The sequence below is a fragment of the Hordeum vulgare genome, chromosome 7H (assembly GCF_904849725.1).
Source record: "Hordeum vulgare subsp. vulgare chromosome 7H, MorexV3_pseudomolecules_assembly, whole genome shotgun sequence".
Taxonomy (NCBI): domain Eukaryota; kingdom Viridiplantae; phylum Streptophyta; class Magnoliopsida; order Poales; family Poaceae; genus Hordeum; species Hordeum vulgare.
In genome coordinates, this window is record NC_058524.1 from 106,082,499 (window position 1) to 106,104,784 (window position 22,286).

A 22,286-nucleotide genomic window follows, 5' to 3' on the forward strand; every position below is an offset into this window, starting at 1 on the left:
AGTTTGTGTTTTATTTTTTGAGTGCAATTGAAAAAAATGTTTGCTAATTCAAAAAATGTTCATGCATTTCAAGAAATGCCCTAAAATTTAAAAGGCATAATATGATCAGCACCATTAGATATTATAATTGTTTTTCTCCCGTTGCAACGCACGGGTCCTTTTGCTAGTCCATATATAAAGGAGTTACTTGCAGACGACCGCGATACAACGCGAGAAAGCCGTCTGTAGCGACCGAAGTTTTAGCGCTACAGACGATCTGCAATTTTACCGACGGGCTCCCTCTCTCTCTTCATTCTCTCTCCTCCACTTCATAAAAAGTACGTGTTGGCAGCTTTTATAGACAGCTGAGTCACTACCGTTGTACATGCCCTAATGACACATGAGAATAGGGTAGTTACAGAGTGGAGCTACGGGAGTTATTCACATGGGAGTAACAGATCGGGGTGACGTGCTTGAACAGAATCGATCCACTTGGAATTTGCAAGCAAATTAACTGATACAGTAAAGTTTTTGGCGAGTCGACTGACCCAAAAACAAAATTCACCCAACTTCCAAGTTCCATGTAGCCTGTCCCACTGATTCACGTAGCCCAATCTGAATACAGACATCACGATCACTGGGAGCAAAAACGGAATACGAACATTCCCGCCAAGACACAGTCGCGGCATCGCTTCTTCCTCTTCGAAACAGTAGCAAAATTGAAATACGAACATCACGGTCACTGGGAGAGCGATAATCCTGACCGTCAAAGCTAATTTAAAACACGTACAGCTCACTCCTTTAGGAGGTTGATGAATCTCTTGAAATTCTCATAGGACGAGCCGCCCTCACCGAGGCTCCTGCGAGCCGCGTCCCTGAGCACCCGTGCCCTCTCCGCAATCCCATGGTCACCCATGACTTGTCCCAGCTTGGTGCTCACCTCCTCCCTGGTCACCACCCCGTCATCCCCAGGCGACACGGCCAGGCCGGTCATCCAGATGTCGCAGATGTAGATCCGGTTGGTGTACTGGTCGACCTTCAGCCTGGACCAGCACAGGAAGGGCACGCCGTTCCTCACCCCTTCCATCGTCGAGTTCCATCCGCAGTGGGACACGAAGCACGCCACGGCGCGGTGCGCCAGGACCTTGCAGCACGAACACCACGATCGATCACGAAATGGAAATTACTACGTACAATGGAATCAATCAATGGTCAAGACGACGCCGACTGCGCATACCTGCTGCTGGGAGCACCAGCTGACGACCATGCCCTTGCCGGCGATGCGGCCTTCGAACTCGTCGAACCACGCCTTGCCGATCCCGGCGCCGGACGTGAAGTCCGGACGCACCACCCACAGGAAGGGCCGGCCGGTGAGCTCCAGCCCCTCGGCGAGCTTGCGGAACTGCCGGGGCTCGAAGACGGTGGAGGTGCCGAACGCCACGTACACGACGGAGCCGTCGGGATGCGCGTCGAGCCAGCCGAGGCATCTCGTGTCCTCCGGCAGGAACTGCCCCACGGGCTTTCCTGGGTCAGCGAGCAGCGGGCCGATGGGCACTACGTCAGGGAACAGCCCGAACGCCGTGGCCTCCGCTTCGAGGAACGAGTTGCACACCACGACGTCGGCGAGGCTGGCCGCCTCGGTGTTCCGGCGCACCAGCTGGAACGCTACGTGCTGCACCTCGGGCCCGCCGTCGACGCTCCACAGCATGTGCGACGTGTAGACCGGCGGCATCTCGGGGGCCAGCTCGACCGCCTCTCGTCGTTTCGGGAAGCCTGCATTTATATATTCAGACGTCACACATGATCCTCTGATCTGACGTGCTGCCCCATAAAAAGAAAAAAAATGGCGATCTTAATCTGTGTGACATACTACAATGGATACTTAGACCACAAATCGTGAATCCCAGCCTTGATTTCGTATTTCGCTTGAGCGTTGAGAAAAATTCAGGAGATTCTCGTACCTTTGTCGTCGAAGAAGCCGTCCTCTATGAGCTGTGGGATCCGGGACAACGTCCCAAGGCATGCCGCGGACGCCGGGAAGAAGGAGGCGACCCTGACGCCGAGCTTCTTGGCGACCTCGAAGCACAAGGACCCCAGGTTGGCGTCGGCGACGAACCACGTCACCTTCTTCTCCCTGATGAGCTCCTCCACGTAGCCCGGCATGCAGCGGGAGAGCGCGTCCAGGACCTTGCCGAGGTCCCTGCGGTCGTCGACGTCGGCCAGGCCGTCCGGCATGGAGACCAGGTGGATCCCGTCCACCGTGGTGTCTCGCCGTCGCAGGGCGCCGAGGACGAGCGCGTGGGTCGGCTCGGTGCAGACGAAGGTGACCTCGAGGCCGTGCTTGACGAGGCGGTGCGACAGCTCCATGAGCGGGGTCACGTGGCCCTGCGCCGCGAGCGGCAGCACCATGACGTGAGGCGCCGCCGTGGCCATGCCGAAGCTGAGACTGCGAGATCGGCCGATCTAGTTCTGGATAAGTGTGGTAGCTACTAGCGTGAAACTGTCACTAAGTCACTTCGCGGTAGGCTCTAGTGTACAGCGGATCGAGGCGCAACGTCCAAATGTTTCGTCTGGTATGCCCGAAACCTGTACAAATTCGTTTGAACTGCCACCAGGCCTCATGCAACTACTAGTAGGAAACGATTTGAACCATCTTTGATTGAAACCATGCATATATACAGTACTGAAAAGCAAACAGCCGTATAATAAAGAAAAAAAAAGATAATTTTCGTCCCTTAGCTTTTTATTACGGAGTCTAGATTAGGTTCATCAACTTTAAAATCCGATAACTTACACCGCCAACTACTAAAATTGGACAACATTCCTCGCTGGTGTCGATTTTGATCCGTTTTCATGCTGATCACCCCGGTTTTGACCGGTGTTGACTCGAATTCGTGTAAGATATTCAAATCCATCAACTTTTCTGAAATTCACACATCCTTTCAAATCTGCGTACTTTATTCAAGTTCATGGATAAAATTTAAAATTCACATACTTTTTTTAAATCCGCATAGTCGAGTTCGTGTAATTTTATCAAATCTTGGTACTTTTTTCAAATCCATGAACTTTTTTTTGAAATTCATGCTCTTGCTTCAAATCCACATACATTTTACAAGTTCCCATCTTTCTTCAAATTCGTCTACATTTTCCAATACAGGTTGTTTCGAAATTCACATACTTGTTTCAAATCCGCATACTTTCTTGAAGTTCACTTATTTTAAATTGCATATTTTTTTTGAAATTCATGTACTTGTTTTAAGTTCGCATAATGTTTTCAAATCTGCATATTTTTCCAAATTTGCGTACGTTTTTTTTCAAAAGTGGCATGCTTTTTTCAAGTTCGAGTAAACTTTTCAAATTCAGGGGTACTTGAATTTTAAAAAGATAAATGAATCTGAAAAAAACTACGTGAACTATAGGAAATTATGCAGATTCGAAAAAAGCAGGTGAATTTAAAAAACCACGAATTTGAGAATACTATCCGAATTTGAAAACACTATGCGAAGTTGAAAAAAATACGTGAATTTGAGTCTGGACGGTCAAAACCAAGGCGAGACAGCTCCAAAACCGGTCAAAACCACGACCACAGATGAATCTTGTCCGGTTTTAATAGTTAAGAATACAAGTTGACCGATTTCAAAACTAAGGGACCAAATTTAGACTGTGCCAAGAATTAAGGGAGAAAAATATACTTTTCTCTACAATAAATTAAACAAAAACTATTGTCTGCTAAAAGGTACCTAGCCAACGTAAGCAATGACATATGCATATAGTTTGTCATGTGGGGTGTTTTTTATCAGAAGATGCATATGTATGTATTCAGGTCCCGAAGAGTTTTGCTACATGTACCATGCGTCCTCGTTCGGGCTTCTTTAATGCTAAGTCTCTAATCGGACACCGCATTTATACATAAGTTAAGAGACTTGCCTGCAAACATTCATTCATAAGTCAAGAGACTGGTCCGCATTCATCCCTCGTCGTGTGGTTCGGTCTACATAAATTTTCAGAATAGAAGAAGATTAAAGCGCATATGACATTTACTGTTTGGTTAATTAGAAGTATTAGTTGAGTACATGTATAATAAAAACGCTAGGTGTGCACGTAGGATGAAAAGGCTCCATGCACGAGGACTCTTTAATGATTTTGTGAGTTACTGGTACTATCTTTTCAAATAATTAGGTGCAGTGGGTTATTATATGAGTTTTTGCAAAGAAAATTGAAGTCAATCATGATTCACCTTAGTTCGAGAGATCGTTCATGCGCGTCTTTTAAACTGTGATGTAGGAACTAGTAGCCTACAACTTAAAGTTATCCGCATACATACATCATCATTTTCTTTAAGTCTGCACACTCAAAATAATCACATATTTAGTTTCAGTATAGCAAAAAGTATATACATTTTAAAATACAGAAATAATTATAATTTAACAAAGTATTCAAATTGTAGTAGTTCAAATTGAATTTCAGTAGCATATATATGTACTAGTTGCCCCTTTCAACGACCAGAGATACTCAATCAAATCTTCATTCAGTTGCTTATGAGTTGCTCGATGCCAAATTTGTTGAGTATTTGAATATACTTGGTGTCGTCCGTAGGTTGCAGTTGAGCAAAGTAGTCGTACATCAACGCCAAATGGCCACGCACCCTGTTACGGTGGAGTACTCGATGACCTTTGATCGATCCCTTAAAATTAAGAACAAGCTCTTCCGCATCCTCCGCGTCTATAAGGATCGTCTGCATCATCACCATCTTATCCGTCTAGTCCTCCAATCCATCGGACTCAACATAGTGGTCGTATATGTACTTCATATCCAAATCCGTTGATTCAAGAAAGAAAGGACAAAAAATTTAACACGTACATTTCACTGAATACTTGTCGAATATGGTGAGTACGGTAGGGGCGAATGGTACCTATGTGGCAGACGAAGGAAAGGTGCGGAACAACGGCGGAGAGCTAGCGGGTGGAGCCTGTGTGTAGCGTTAGATCACTGAGTTTTCTCCGTGCCCGACAAAATCAAGAGCGTCGAGAAAAGATTTTTTAATCATCCGGCTAATATAAATAGGTAAAAGCAATATATATATATATATGTTATCATCTAAATTGAGTAGTCTGTAGAACATAGACCATGAAACTTTTGTTGGACTCCTCATGCATTGCGACGGGTGTCACTCGACTGAATGAGGCTGGTTATACGGGAAGACGCGATGAAGAAAAAGATTTTTATCCATACTACTAATTTAATAAATTGCACTAAAACAATGCATATGTGGGTATATTTCAAAAATTCACCCAGTTTTATTAGTAGGGTACCTTTTAGTTCTAAAAAATTGTTAAAGTTTTCAAAATATGTTGGTCTTTTCTAATTCAAATTTAAAAAAATAGTTGTGTTTTCGAAAAATATTTGCAAATTCGGAAAATAATTTTCACTATGTTACCTCATAGTTTTAGAAATTGTTTGTGTTTAAATAAGTAATCAGGTTTCAAAAAATTAAAAAACGAATGTTTTCTTATTTTTTCGAAAAAATATTTGAGTTTAATTTTTTTGTTCACAACTTTGCAATATATACACGTTCTAAAATATATTGACTTTTTTCAAGACAAATGTGGCGTGGCTGCTCCCTTAATTTAAGGCTGCTGCTAGGAATCAGTCTAGGAAATCATCCAACCAACTAGCCGTTCGATTTGGCATCTATGACCGCAGCTACACATCCCGTACTCAAGTCTTCTTTGATCTCCCATCCACACTGTGTCTCCTCTGTTGGCCCAGATCCCTCCGACTCGTCGAGTATCTTCCGACAAGACCGATGTCATTGACCGAAGCTGACTTCCAACCACGCAACTAGCCGATGCTTTTGGCCAGAACAGTACGTCTCTGAAGCTAGCTAGACCAAGCAAGCAAGCACACAGGTTGATGGATTTCCACGTACACTACCACATGCACATACTTGTCAATCCAGCCGGCGTATTGCTCGATCGATGCCACAACTTGTCGAGAGACCCAGGCACGCGAGACGCCGAATTGGATGGCTACAGGACCGTATCGGCCCTGCTATTGCTTTGTATTGATTTCTTGGTGTATACAACGTTGAGGTACACGCATATATATATATATATATACATACGATGTACTAGTAGCTGTCCGACTTGGTGTACTACATGTCTACAGCTAATACTACTGCAGTTGGAGTACTATTCGGACTAGTAGGATCGTGTTTAACACTAATACCCTCTACAGCGGAAACAACGATGATGCAGAGAACGGATGCACCCGCCATCGAACCTGTACACGCAACCTCGCTGCATCGAAGCCGTCGGCGACCACTTCTTCGCAGCTCCAAGAGCCACCGACGACCGCTCCATCGTAGCATCGTGCGCTGCTCCATGGCAGCACCGAGCGCAGGAAAAAGCTTCAAGGCAGCAAAGAAGACACCTCGGCGACCTTGGCAGTGCTCCATTGCAGCCCCGGCAATCCTGGCGGCGCACCAATGGAGCACCGATTTGCAGCCCTACCAGCGCTTCATTGCAGCTCGACGATGTTCCATTGTAGCATCCATGATCCCGACGGCACTCATTTGCAGGTCCATCACAACATCAACGACCAGAGCGGTGCTCCATTGCAGCTTCATAACCACATAAACGGCCATGCGGTGCTCCATGGCAGCTCCCATCACAGCATCGACCACCCCAGCAAGCAGCGCTCCATTGTAACTCTGTCGCAACACCGCCCGACCAATCATGCTTGCCGCAGCGCGCGCCCCGGCGGCAAACCCATTGCAACACACCACCGGCCATGCTCCATCACAACAACCATGAGCGACAGCGAACAACACACCGGCAACGCCAACACGTAGCATAAATCTCGCTTTGCAAAAATCATCACTAATGCATGCGAGCGGCGTTGCAGTATCCACCAGCTGGCCTTGTAGCACCAGCGCTCCCAGCCGGCGACCGGCTTGGTAGCACCCGTCATTGCACCGGTCCGCAACACCAGGGCAACCTGCAGCTTTGATGGTGCCGCGGCGAAGCCCTCCCCCCTTTGAAGCACGTGATGCGTCCTCCCCTTGCAGCAGGCCACAATCGCTGCATAGCAACCCCGGTGCTCACCGCAGCATTCCCTGGTTAAGAGAAAATGAAGCCAAGAGCAGCGGCGGAGGGAAAAGCAGAGTGATGAGGATTGGGTCACGGGGCATATGATGCAAGAGGATAAGGTTCGCGAGAGATAGGAGAGAAAAGCGGTCGTGGGCCACGACACGTGTCACACGTAGGAGGCGGTTTATTTCAGCAACGGATCAGCCGGTTGAAATAAAGGGAAACTCTTACGTGTGCTATTTAAACATAAGGTATTTGGTTAGTTTTTTTTTTGAGAATTAAGGTACATGGTTAGTACAATGAGGAAACCCTATTTAGTGTTACAGGCATCGGTTAAAGGCAAATTTTACTAACCGACACCTGAAAGGCTCCACCATGGGCCGGCCTATTTGAAGATCCGATATATGTTTTAGCCCATGAACTTTTTCCCAAATCGATGAACTTTTTTGAAAATCGATGAACTTTTTTTTGAAATGGATAAACTTTTTTGAAAACCGGTGAACATAACTTAAAATTCGTGAACCTTTTTTCAAAATCAATGAACTTTCTTAAAAAAATTATGAACTTTTTCTAAAAGCGATGAACTTTTTTTTGAAAAACAATGATTTTTTTAAATCTGTGAACTATTTGAAAATATATTAACATATTAAAAAAATCGGTGAAATGTTTTTATAATCGTTGAACTTTTTTCGTAAATCTGATTTTTTTGAAGTTCTATGAACTTTTTTTAGAACCAGCGCATTTAAATGGACCGGCCCACGAGAAGGAGCGCTGCCGGCGCTCTTTTGTCTAACCGGCACTGAAGGCGCCGTATAGGACAGCCCATTACAGTGCCCAGGAGTTGTTGTTCCAACGTGAACACCCGAATTTGAATCCTGGCTGGACTGTATTTTTTTCGTTTATGGATAGATTCCGCTAATGGGCCGGCCCATCTCGGCTCTATGACGAAATTTTGTGTGGGTCCCATCACAAACGAAAAATTTAAGAAAAACAATCCTTTCTTTAATATTAGGTAGAGATATGTATTTATACTCCTGTAAGGTTTTGCAACCACATCAAAGTAATACATTCTCAGGAAGGACACGTGCGTATTGCAATCAAATCGTTTGTGCCTCGTGCGTTGTTTTTGTGCGTCAATTACCCAGCGAGTTGATCAAAGCTTGCTAGCGTTACGTGAGAATAATTCCACCAGCTAGTGCGCTTGCTTGCTATGTACGAGATTGTCTCGACAGAAGGTACTTATCAAATCGGGCCTTTATCCAACAATTGATATCACAGTTGATTTATTGGTGTGATTTTAGAAAAGCAATCGAAGGATCTTATCGAACCCAAGCATGGAGATCGATGTGGCGGGATGTGACGTCTCGATAGTTATGCTACAGTAACCTCGATAAACAAGCTACAGTAATCACACGTTAATAATGCCAGGTCATCAAGTTTAACTAAGTTAGATTGCCACTTAACAAAATCCAAGCCATAAATTAAAGTCAAATTATTTTTTATTCAATCATAAAAACAAAAATATTCCTAATGTTGCAAATATTCCATAGTAAATTATAGTAGAGTAACCAACATTTTATAAAGTATAAATATACAGAATGGTTAAACAGAGGCCAAAAGAATAAATATAAGGCCTTTTGAATTATGAAAGTATCCAAACTTATTTCAATTCGCCCCAAACTTTTTGTAGCAATGTTAAATATTGCAACGTAATTAATTGGCCAAGTACCATATTTTAAAAAATTCAATTGGAGCTAAAAATAAATGCAAAACAATAACTTTCCTCTAGAAAATTAAAAAAGGAAAAGGCAAACATCTAGTGTGCTACTAGGCCATAAGTGCCCACACTGCACTGTGGTCCAGCCCACCCTGGCCTTTTCTTCTACCTCCTTCTACACAAGAGAGACAACGGATCGTGGCAGGGCATCCGCCGCGCCATGGCCACGTGCCAACCATCCCCCGGTCCCCCTAGCACATAAGGTTGCCCCCGTGCTCCCTTGACCCAACCCTAGCCACTTCCTCCCTCCCCTCGCGCCGCTTCGCTCTCTCCTGCACATGCTCGTGTCATCGTCGCCATGGTCGGGCTCGATCCCGTGGACACCATGCTCCCCGACGCCCGTGGATGCGTCCAGGAGCACTGCCACCCTCGGCTTCGTCCATTGAGAGCGACAAATCGAGCCGAGACGCCACATAGCCATCGACACCATGTTTTATGTACTTTAGTAATTTCCTAGAAGATTACAATATTTAGAGAGATACAATTGTGAAGAGGTGGATATTAGAAGACTTTATTTCTAAAGAGGTGGGCAGAGTCGGCAAGAGGGTGCAAAGAACAACTTTTATGAGTTTATCAACTAATGCATAGCCAAACAATGGACATTTAGTTATGGTGGTAAGTCTCATGCATGTCGAGTCCATGACATGATAATTAAGTTTGCCATTTCAAAGGCGGCTAAAGAGAATTTTGTCACAATACACAGTGTCTAAATGGTTTTGACAAACTCTAGTTTTTTATTCGTTGACTATAGATCCAACACATCAACCAGGCGCTTGCATCAGCATTCACAATTAAAGATTTCCGCCACATACAATCTCTTATTGCCTAAAGCTGCATCAAAAAAATGCCTAATATTGTTGAGTTTGGAAGTTTGCGTGTATTTGATTCTCAAGGTTGTGAAGGATTGAAGGAGTATGATGTGAACAACGTCAACAAACCTTACCAAATAAAGTACCTTAGCCTTAGGACGAAATGCATATCAAAGGTGCCATCAGGAGTTGTAATGTTGCATGATCTAGAGATACTAGATCTCACGGATACATATATCCAAGAGTTGCTTGCTAGAATTGTTCATCTCAATAAACTATGATATTTGCTGACTTCAAGATGTATTTTTTGTTGGGAGAACAAAGATACCAAGTGGGAGTGGAAAGATGAGGAGCTTATGTAGATCTTAGGCTTTAATATGAAAATAGTTCAGTTGGAGCATTGGAGGAGGTCATGAACTTGGCCAATTTGACTGAACTCCATGTGGGGTTCAATGGTTGAAGATCTCACAAGTACAAGAGGCATGACGATATGTTGCTTTCCTCACTATATGCAAGCTTGGCACTTATAGTCTCCAGTCTTTCAGGATATAAAGTGAAGCTCCAACTCCTCTTGAGTTCTTAACTCCATTGTCGCTACAATTATTCATTACGAGTACCGGCTATTATATACCAGAGAGTCCAAAGTGACTTGCACCAACAATGAACACCCTTACACATGTCAACCTCAATCTGACTGAAATAATGGACGAGCATATCAACATACTTGGCAGGATGTGTACCTTGATTTCATTGGAAACATGCTTCATTATAGTTCGAAAAGAAAGGCTTATTTTCCATGGTGTAGGATTCCACTTCTTGAAGGAATTCTAGTTTATTCATAGTTAATATTTCGAAGTGCAAGATATCTTTTATTTGAGTAAGGGGCATTGCTAAAGGTTGAGAAGCTTTAGGTGACATTCAATGTATCAGCGATAGAGGTCTATGGTTATACTCGAGTATTGAGAACGTCCCATGTCCAAAGGATGTACAAGATAGTCTTTACAACAAGGGTGCCACAACGTGTGAAAGCAAGGCTGCAACAGTTTCCATAAGAAATGCGGCAAATGTCCAGCCCAATCGTACTAGAGTAACTATCTTCCGACATGAGGAAATTTCATTTCATTTTTCGTGGTGTGAAGGATAAGAATATACCAATGTGGTGATGTTGTGATGACTATGATTACAACATTTCTTTACTTGTGCAAGCTATACCAAAAAATGTAATAGTTTGTGTTTTGAACAATCCTTAGATTTCTTTCTCTATTTATATACTTATATTTTCTCCATTTTGGGAGAAGCTTGATAGTGTGTTGGTGGCTTTATTAGTTGATTGGAAATGTGGCGAAGCCGGATGCATCCACTTTCTCTTTGAGAAAGGAATGTGGTATTTGTTGATATTTCTTGCATTTGGTTTTCTGGAATTTTCGAATCATACTATGGTTTTCCTCTTAAAGCCGAAAAATGATGGACACTGTGCTATAATGATACTAAAATGAAAAAAATGAGAGGGCATTTTTATCTCTCGAGCTTGAGGAGCCCTTTATTTTCTAATATATAAAAGAACCCTATACACATACATACAAAAAAAGGAGTTGAGGTTACCAATCATCGTTGTACACCATACTCCTAGGATACATAGCTTGCACCTACACAACATACTCCTACATTAGCAACCACATGAGCCGCGCGCAACATTACTTCATGACGACACAAGACAACTGTCGTGGTATTTCCGCGACAGATGTCAGGGGGTGGCTTAGATCGTGGTTTGGGGCCAACGGGCGCCGGCAGCTTCTGGGAGCGGGTGTAGGCGCAGTACACATGGTGCCGATCTATCCAGGTTCAGGGCCCTTCGGTGGCTTCTGGGAGCAGGTGTAGGCGCAGTACACATGGTGCCGATCTATCCAGGTTCAGGGCCCTCCGGTGAGGTAAACACCCCTAGTCCTACCTGTGTAACTATATAAGAATCACAGTACAAATGGTGCTCCTTGAGCTGTTCGTGAGGAGGGAGACGGAGCTCTAGCTGCCGGTATCTCTACCTGAGTAGTGTGAGGGTGTTTCTCTAGTGTGTCTCGTGCTTGAATCCGATCAGCCTCTCCCCTCTCTGGGGCTGAGGCAAGGCTTTACAGTGCAACCTAAAGTGTACAATGGTAGGGGTAGGACAGGAGATGAGGCCCGGCTGCCATCCTCTCTGGCTGGCTACAGGGCCCATTGACTGTCCGATCTTGCCTGGCGTGGGGCCCGCCAACCATGTCTCTCAGCGGCCAACGCGTCGGCTCATCAGGGAGCAGGTAGGGGCGAGCGTGGCTACAGTGTCGTCTCGCTCGGTCAGCCTCGGCGGTGACCGGAGTCCTGTAGCCTCGCTGACCCTCACATCATTGCGCCCGTGGCCACGCCAAGCATGTCAGCGCGTACTGCAGCCACAAATACCTCTGCGTCATACATGTGGTATTGTCGCCGTATGGGAGTACGGTTGGATGGGGCGGGATCCGGCCGTCCGGCTCCCAATAGGCCACCGACCAGGCTGAATCCCGCTAGTGGGCGTGGCGCGCGTCAGCCAAGCGGGTTGGCCGCCGCCAGCTATCCCGGGGGGACCAGGCAGCCCCAAATATTTTGGAGACGTCTTATCTTCGCTTTATTATACCCAGGGGTAGTAACCCCATCAACAACTTTGCACAAAGAGAACCAGGAGTGGAGCTGAACATTCAGGTTATCAAAGATAAGTACTCCTGATGATGAGTCCATGCTTCCTCGATTTGGTACCAACATGAGAAACTATGTACCGGTGTCAAAGACTACCGAAATGGACCAAGTTTGCTTGCATGATCCACCACTTCCATATAATATATTAATAGAAGAGAACGTACAAAACCCCATCCACCAAGTTACAAACCGAGCGTACATGGTCAAGTTCAGCTCATAAGGTGAATTACCGCTTGCACCATTTCATGTTGCTCGACAAAGATCGATTCACCAATATTTTCAGTTTGTCCAACTCTTGAGATCCCTAATAATGACCCTGAGGCTCCATATCGCCTTGCTAAAATGCACTATCAACGTCGAGCTTTAGATCCTTGTTCACGTGGTTTCCACTTCATTTGTTCATATCTTTCACATTTCTTTGTTTTGCCGTTTGATAAATTTTATGAACTCTGGTGAGGAGCATACTCCCCATTGAGCCACCTGCTTAGAAATTATCTCACGCTCCACTTTTTTTGGGAAGACCGTAGAACAATTGTTCCACGGTAATTGTCATTAATCAAATATATACAAACATATCAAAAAGGAGGATGGAATCCTCACCCAACACCCATTTATGAAATATAGTCATTAAAATAGCTTATAGATTACTATCAATCCACTTTTTGATCTTATCTGCACTGCTTGATTTTGCTCTAATCATAGCCGCTGTGAGGCATTCTTTGAAGTAGTATTTCCAGCTCTGAAGTTGGGGTGCAATATTTTTTAAATTTTTATCATTTTGAATAGATCAAATGCCTAGTAGCATTCTGAATAGACCAAATGCCCCAATAGCCGACAATAAGAGTGGATAGACTAATGTCTCCTGGGAGGTGCTGTAGTGAGATAAAAATTTCATCATAGCCAGAGGTGCCTCTAGGTTTCTGTGTTATGATATGGTCCCAGCAAGAGAGTGAGAATGGACAATCTGAGAAGAGACGCATAAGTGTTTCTTCAGTGTTCTCAGCACACAATGCACACTTGTAGCTTTCCACATACATACACTTTCTGTTGAGAAGATTCCTTGTATTGATTTTATTATATAAGAGGAGCGAGATGAAAATCTTACGTGCAAGTCCCACAGAACATTCCCAAATCTTCTTAAGAATGATATGGGCTGAACTTGGTCCCATTAGACACTTGTACATTTGGATTGAAGAGTAATGATTGGTTTTCCATTTGTATTTCCATATATCTTTTTGTTGTTGTTGATCTATGTTTGAAAGTATGTATTAATGTTGCCGGAATTTTTCAAAAGCATGTTGTGAGAGTGGCATGTGGAATATCTATGCAGTGTGGGGTCATCTTAGCATTTTTCAGTGTAATGTATATCTTGTTTGTAAAAGAGTACAACTCAGGGAAAGACAACTTAAATGGTTGCTCAATCCATATATCTGACCAGAAAGATACTCTATTTACTCTACCAGCCTATCAGATGGTCTATTGTTAGGTGGGAAGGAGCTTGAGTACATCTCTCCACCAGAATGACATGTAAGTTCTCTCACTAGCTAGGTATAGCATTCTGATAATAAGTTTCCCAAATATTGTTAACCCATGGAATGTCTTCCTGGTTCAGGAATTTATGTATGAATTTCATCAAGAGGGCCTTGTCTTGAGTGGAGACATCAAGAATGCCAAGTCCTCCATGAGTTTTAGGCATACAAACTTTGTCCCATGAGACGAGTGTTGTCCCTTTATCAATAGCATCATATTTCATCCGGAAACAGTGCTTCAAGTATTTGTTCAGTTTGTTGACCACAATTTTAGATATGGATAGAATGCACATGAAGAAAATAGGTATACTAGAGAATACATACTTGATGAGTGTTAGCTTATCTCCAAATGATAGTAGGTCAAACCCTCCCATGAGTCTGTCTTCCACCTTTGAAGCATAGAGATAAAATGTTTAGTTCTGAGTTTATTTATGCTCAGTGGTAAACCCAAATAAGGAAGTGGGAATGTGCGAACCTAATAGACCAGTAAAGCAGATAGCTCAAGCATCTTGTGATCTGGAGTGTTGATAGCAATCATGGTGAACTTGGCATAATTAACCCTCATACGAGTGAAAGCGGCAAAGTGAAGCAACAAGTTTTTAACATGATTAAGTTGAGCTTGCTCAGCATTCAACACCAAAATGGTATCATCTGCATACTGTATGATAGGAAAGTCTGTGCTTGATTGATGTCTAATTGGGTGTCTGATCATATCCTATACCATCGCCTCATTTAGCATAGATTGTAGTAGATCTGTTGCAATCAAAAGTATTGAAGGAGAGAAGGGATCTCCTTGTCTCACTCATTTTTTGGATAGGAATTGTTTCCCTGATACACCATTTTGCAAAATAGAGCTATAGTCAGTCATGTAGATCATTTTGACCCACTTAATCCATCTAGCGTCAAATCATTTGGCCTGCATAATCTCAAGAATAGTGTCATGGTTTAACATATCAAACACTTTTTCAAAGTTCAACTTGAAAAGGACCAACTCTTACTTTGATTGAAGACACTGGTAGATGTACTCATATGACCGCGCTTCTCTTCTCTTATATTATTTCTATTATCAAAGATTTACATCTGCCAGAAAACAGGACATTGCCAAATTATATTGAGCACTGCTTGGGCAATAGAGAATGCCTCTAGTTTAGTGTGAACCAACTCTAAATTTATAAAACACCATGCCTCCTTTACTTCCTTCCTTCCTTCCTTCCTTTAGGTCGTTTTTTTTTTGCTGTGTTTTTCAGTAGCTATGTGAGAAATTTATTGTTGATTAAATCCTATCTAGTAGTCCTCAAGTACTCACAAAGGCAAAAAGAAAGTAAGAGAGACCATGTCGAAAATGTTTTTTTTTGTACCAAGTGTAGGTAATGCACATGCATGCAGCCATCAGGCAGCAGCCATCCTATAATATATTTAGATCAAACAAAAGCTGGTTAGCCGCCGGGTAACGTGCGAGAATTGTAGTTGTGCTGATTGACGCAATTCATCTAGCATGATTGTCTAATGACTTCACTACTCAATCGTGATGACCCACCAGATGGCCTTATTCTTATCTGCATCTGGTGCCAACACTTGACCACAACCATGGCGTTTATTGGATTTTTGTCTGTGGAAATATGGCCTGAAAATTTTGGAATTTAACATAATGTCATGATATGCTTGTCATATTTTTTTAGCCAACTTGAGAAATCTCGTACGCATTAACTGTCCTCATAGGCATTTCCAGTATCACACATGATTTCTATAAATGTGTGTGTATCTCCCGGTTTCGCGGCCATGGCCCGAAGGATTGCTCATTACACACGATTTTCGTTGCTAAACAAATCACAAAGCCTGACTGAGAATATTCATCGGCAAAATTTCCAAGGCCACAAGCATATATAGTCTAGAAGGCAATTGCATCCCTCCATACAAAAAGGGAAAATAAAGACAAGCCATCTGCGGTGACAATTGGGTAACTTGGAATGCAATTGACCATGCTCAAAAGTTGACCGTCACTAATTTACAAACAGTTTATTAATATACATCTGGATGAACCGTATAAAATAACCATTAACGCTATGCATGCATAAAAATACCGTGCCGCAGTCGTCGATGTCACTGGCCTCATGGGGAGGAGGCAAAGGAGCTCAACAAGCCGATGACCTCCACCAGTTGCACGGTGAAGACCGTCGGGGCTATCTCGGTCTCGGCGGCCACCACTTTCGCCAGGGCTGTATCAATGGTCGTTGCGCTTTTTCTAAGGCTGCCGCCAGGCCTGGTAACTTTCATGAGAAGAGATAATTATATGTGGTAGTGTCTTGAAATTTTTATCATAGAGAGGTGTTACACTAGATAGCTTACATTATTTTAAGATATGACAACAAATCATAGTGTGTGATGTCTAGCAGTTTCACTCTTTTTGAAAGAAACAATACAAAGTAATACATTTTTTTTGTAAATGGTGGTTTTATTGACTCATAATGTATCATCAAGAGAATAGTGTCTCACTAAAACACATCCGACGTGTGCATGACATATGATAAACATAACCAACACGAACACACACACATAAAACAAAATGTGAGCTCGATAAGTCGCAACCACCAACCTGTAAGCGACAGAGACGCAAGCATATATTTTGCCACTTGCTCCTTCCGCCAATTGGACGTTTACGGTTTTCAACTTCACCGCCCAATGAGGTTATGATCTAGTTCTAGATTAATGCAAACCCAACTGCCCAAACTAGAAGGAAATAAAAGGAAATGTATCTCGGGAAATTGCATGTAACCATTTGTTGTCAGATGTAGACGTATGTATTGGAAATAAAAGGGAATTCTATCACTTGCAGCTAGCAAGTCATGAATCATGATACATGCATCTTTTTTTTTTCAGCATCTTCTTGGGCATCATTGAAATAGATACCCATGCAGTTCGAAAAAAAAAGATAGCCATGGACACTTTCCACATCCCCAGGCTACAAATACGGGTCAAATTCCAGCACTCTTCATATTGATCTCGAGCCACCTACTAGCAAGTCATGGCATCTTCCAGGAGTAGTCTTGCGATGTTCGCCCTGGCCATAGTCATGGCCGTGGTGGCCGGCGCCTCGGCGCAGAACACCCCGCAGGACTTCGTCAACCTGCACAACCGCGCCCGCGCCGCGGACGGCGTCGGCCCGGTGACGTGGGACAACAGCGTCGCCAAGTTCGCGCAGGACTACGCCAACAAGCGCGCCGCCGACTGCCGGCTGCAGCACTCCGGGGGGCCGTTCGGCGAGAACATCTTCTGGGGGTCCGGGCGGTCGTGGACGGCCGCGAACGCGGTGAAGTCGTGGGTGGACGAGAAGCGGAATTACCACCACAACACCAACACCTGCGACGCCGGCAAGGTGTGCGGGCACTACACGCAGGTGGTGTGGCGCAAGTCGACCCGCATCGGCTGCGCTCGCGTGGTCTGCGCCGGGAACCGGGGCGTCTTCATCACCTGCAACTACAACCCCCCGGGCAACTTCAACGGCGAGCGCCCGTTCCTCACCCTTGACGCCGAAGCCAAGTAGTACGTACGTGCGTGTGGATGTGATCATACATGCATACGTACGTGCTTATGTTTTCGTGTGTGTGTGTGTCTTTTGAATATTTATTTACGTCTGTATACATATGTTACTTATACAGTACGTACGTAAATAAGCACACATTACGGCCAGCATGTATCTATGCGGCTCTGTGGAGCGTGTAATTGTAATCATATATACGTCCATGCAAATGTCTTTCCTTTTGTTTTCTTGTTGAAAACTTGGAGCTAGCCAAATAAATGACGATAACACGAAAGTACCTTCCTAGACCTACCTTTCTACACCTGAGCTTATATACTTCTTGTGTGAACAGTAATGAATTTTTTTGTGGCATACTTTAAGAAATGTTTATTGTACATGCAAAATTTCATCACGAAATCACATTGTTAGAAGTCGTCGCAAAAAATGTGTGTGAAAGTAACATTTACAGAGCGTTGACTTTTTTTACCAGGCCTTTCACCAATGTCATTTCGTGATGAAATTTTGCAAACACAACAAACATTTCTTAAAATATCCCATACTTTTTTTCAGAATTTTGTAAAATGTTATATTATTTTACTGTTCACACTAGGAGCATATGAGCTCAGGTGTGAACCCCTGGATTTTTTTTTATACTTACCGGGACAATACTTTCAAACAAAATTTGAATTTCTTTTCGAGCTTAAGAACCCGTAATTGGTAAAATATAAGGCCGTATCTGATTCTGAGGATAAGAAAACTATAGGGAGATTTTGTTTCAAAAATAATAAACCACGTGGACCCTCCTGATTATTAGTAAGCGATAAGGTTGGGTACTTGCGTTTGATTGCGAAAATATGAAAAGTATACAAAGACAATGATGTGAGGACTTGAACATGATTAGCGGAGAAATGGCACTCTCTTGTGCACCAGCTAGCACGCCAAGACCTGGCCAAATGAAACAACAAAAAGACACAAGTTTGTGTACGTTAATGACTTCAATCCAAATTAATCAGGAAAAATAATGGCTGGTGTGCTTGATAGTTTGGCTTGGGTTCTTACTTGCGGTTTTGCTATAGTAAAAAATATATTGCAGACCTTAAAATCCACATGGCGATTGGAGTTCATCTAGGCTGCCTAGTGTTTCCTCTCACTCAGCCTGTTGTTCGTCACAGGGAGGAGCGGTGACACCTACGACACGGGTATAAGGCTATGGTGCCGTAAGACTTTTGTATAGGATATGTCCTTATGTGAGATCAATGAGATATAATATTTTGAAGATACAAAACATGTTAAAAAATTCTGATTTTTTTTGGAGTCACACATTCATGTGTGATGTACAAGCTCAGAAAGATTCAGCTCCTAATTCGAACTACACTTAGCTGACCAAAAAAGACAAAATCAGATGTAAATAGTATCAAATACTATTCATCTCAAAGCTGACACTATTCATTGTACATCCGCAGAAGTTGGTTGGCCCTCCCACCTCATGGTAGTGGCCGTAGTTTCGGCGCTTGCTGCTGGGGGGCTCGTCCGACTAGTCGTGGACCATGGCACGACTTTGTACGGGAGTCACCTCTCAGGGTTGCACCATGTCATTGGCCTTGTCTTGCTCTCTGGGTGGCACCACCTCCTTCCTCTTGGTCTTCGTGTCGATCTGCATTATGAAGAGGTTCAAACGGACAGGATCTATGAACGTTGCAACATAGTCATTAAAACCTACGCCCAGAACCCCTTTATTTACCCATCCTGACGGTCACCACTCCACCTATCTGTCTCTCACTCTTCCTCCAACCCAACGACATGAATCTCCGGCAACAAGTGGAACCCCAAACCCAACCACATCCCCAATCCCTTCCCTTGGGGCGTTGGATGGAGGACATTTTTCCTAGGGTGCTCGCTAGGTGACCACACCAAGTTTGAGAACACCATGAAAGTGTGTTCAAACTTCAGCAACATGGAAGAGCTGCACAAAGAGTCAGACGCTATGGTGAAGAAGGCCATGCTAGAGGAGTTTAAGACACTGATTCCTAACCCAGCATAGGGTGTTATGTCAGTCGACATACTTCGCTGGACCTAGGGATGGCAATGGGTACCCATTACCCACGTACCCTGCGGGTAAAATCCCTATTAGGGCAAGGGTATGGGACAAAAAATTATCCATGGGTATATAAATAGAAAAATCTAAAACCCATCGGTAGAGCGGGTACGGATATGGGATCATATAACCCATACCCATATACCCATGTACCCATATAAAATAATTATCTCTACAATCTGCACTATGTCAATAATTTGTGAACTGAAAATGTATGTCTATGTGTTATTGTTTATGACTATATGATGTTGTTATATAAGAATGTGTTGTAGTTATAATCTATCTTTGTAAACTATATGATACAATGAAGTTTATAACTATAAGTTGTTTAAATTGATGTTTTGCAAATATGGGTAATTTTACCCGCGGGAACCCGTCTATCCGTCGGGTGACGGGTATGGAAAAAAATTGTATCGTTGACGGATATGGGTAAGGGTGATGGGTAATCTCAGATGGAACGGGTATGCAGAGTCTGTACCCGTACACATACCCTGTGGGTGCCATCCCTAGCTGGACCATGAATCAGGGCGCCTCTAGTGATGCTGGTGTTGGGTAACGTAGCATAAATTCAAAATTTTCCTACGCCATATTCAGATCTTCCTATGGAGAGACCAGCAACGAAAGAGGGTGAGTGAATCTTCATACCTTTGAAGATCGCTAAGTGGAAGCGTTGCTAGAACGCGGTTGATGGAGTCTTACTCGCGGCGATTCAGATCGCGGTGTGATTCCGATCTAGTGCCGAACCACGGCACCTCCGCGTTCAACACACGTCCAGCCCGGTGACGTCTCCCGCACCTTGATCCAGCAAGGAGGAGGGAGAGGTTGGGGAAGATCTCCGGCAACAAGACGGCATGGTGTCGATGGAGAGACGAGGTCTTCCGGCAGGGCTTCGCCAAGCACCGTAGGAGAGGAGGAAGAAGAGAGACAGGGCTGCGCCGAGAGAGATGGAAAACCGTGTTCTCAAAGGCCAAAACCCCCGCTATATATAGGGGGGAGGGAGGGTGGCGCCCCCTTTAGGGTTTCCCACCCTAAAAGGGGGGCGGCAGCCCTAGATGGGAGAGGGGGTGGCGGCCAGGAGAGGGAGAGGGGGTTGGAGCACCGCTGGCGGGCCTTAGGCCCACCAGACTTAGGGTTCCCCCCTTTCCCACACTAGGCGCCTTTGGCTGTGTGTGGGAGGCGCACCAGCCCACCCAGGGGTTGGTTCCCTCTCACACTTGGCCCATGTAGCCTCCTGAGGCTGGTGGCCCCTCCCGGTGGGCCTCCGGAACCCTTCCGGTGGTCCCGACACTTTGCCGGTGGCGCCCGAAACATTTCCGGCATCCAAACCCATCCATCCTATATATCAATCTTTACCTCCGGACCATTCCGGAGCTCCTCGTGACGTACAGGATCTTATCCGGGACTCCGAACAACCTTCCGTAACCTCATATAGAAATTCCCTATAACCCTAGCGTCATCGAACCTTAAGTGTGTAGACCCTACGGGTTCGGGAGGCCTGCAGACATGACCGAGACACTCTCCGACATGGATAGCCATGGTGGCTCCCACATGTTCCACGATGATCAAATCGGATGAACCACGATGTCAAGGATTCAATCAATCCCGTATACAATTCCCTTTGTCTGTCGGTATAGAACTTGCCCGAGATTCGATCGTCGGTATACCCATACCTTGTTCAATCTCGTTACAGGTAAGTCTCTTTACTCGTTCTGTAGTACGTCATCCTGTGACTAACTCCTTAGTCACATTGAGATCATGATGATGTTCTACAGAGTGGGCCTAGAGATACCTCTCCGTCACACGGAGTGACAAATCCCGATCTCGATTCGTACCAACCCAACAGACACTTTCGGAGATACCCTTAGTGCACCTTTATAGTCACCCAGTTACGTTGTGACGTTTGATACACCCAAAGCACTCCTATGGTATCCGGGAGTTGCAAAATCTCACGGTCGAAGGAAAAGACACTTGACATTAGAAAAGCTTTAGCATACGAACAACACGATCTAGTGCTATGCTTAGGATTGGGTCTTGTCCATCACATCATTCTGTTGGAATTATGCCCTAGAGGCAATAATAAATATGGTTATTATTATAATTCCTGTATCAAGATAATCGTTTATTATCCATGCTATAATTGTATTGAATGAAGACTCATTTACATGTGTGGATACATAGACAAAACACCGTCCCTAGCAAGCCTCTAGTTGGCTGGCCAGTTGATCAAAGATAGTCAGTGTCTTCTGATTATGAACAAGGTGTTGTTGCTTGATAACTGGATCACGTCATTAGGAGAATCACGTGATGGACTAGACCCAAACTAATAGACGTAGCATGTTGATCGTGTCATTTTGTTGCTACTGTTTTCTGCGTGTCAAGTATTTATTCCTATGACCATGAGATCATATAACTCACTGACACCGGAGGAATGCTTTGTGTGTATCAAACGTCGCAACATAACTGGGTGACTATAAAGATGCTCTACAGGTATCTCCGAAGGTGTTAGTTGAGTTAGTATGGATCAAGACTGGGATTTGTCACCCCGTGTGACGGAGAGGTATCTCGGGGCCCACTCGGTAATACAACATCACACACAAGCCTTGCAAGCAATGTAACTTAGTGTAAGTTGCGGGATCTTGTATTACGGAACGAGTAAATAGACTTACCGGTAAACGAGATTGAAATAGGTATACGGATACTGACGATCGAATCTCGGGCAAGTAACATACCGAAGGACAAAGGGAATGACATACGGGATTATATTAATCCTTGGCACTGAGGTTCAA

At 44.2% G+C, this 22,286-nt stretch overlaps 2 protein-coding genes across 2 annotated transcripts; one reads left to right on the plus strand and one right to left on the minus strand.

Annotated features, from left to right (window-relative positions):
* Positions 1 to 452: 452 nt before the first annotated feature.
* Positions 453 to 2,536, minus strand: LOC123410764 (UDP-glycosyltransferase 83A1-like). The gene is made up of 3 exons (XM_045103704.1): positions 1,941 to 2,536; positions 1,217 to 1,752; positions 453 to 1,123 (listed from the first exon to the last, which is right to left on the minus strand). Exons 1-3 carry the CDS (start codon positions 2,410 to 2,412, stop codon positions 773 to 775), a joined length of 1,359 nt encoding a protein of 452 aa, XP_044959639.1. The 5' UTR covers positions 2,413 to 2,536; the 3' UTR covers positions 453 to 772.
* A 14,289-nt stretch (positions 2,537 to 16,825) lies between these two features.
* Positions 16,826 to 17,664, plus strand: LOC123412831 (pathogenesis-related protein PRB1-2-like). Its single transcript, XM_045105777.1, has one exon. It carries the CDS (start codon positions 16,911 to 16,913, stop codon positions 17,427 to 17,429), a length of 519 nt encoding a protein of 172 aa, XP_044961712.1. The 5' UTR covers positions 16,826 to 16,910; the 3' UTR covers positions 17,430 to 17,664.
* The last annotated feature ends 4,622 nt before the right edge of the window (positions 17,665 to 22,286 follow it).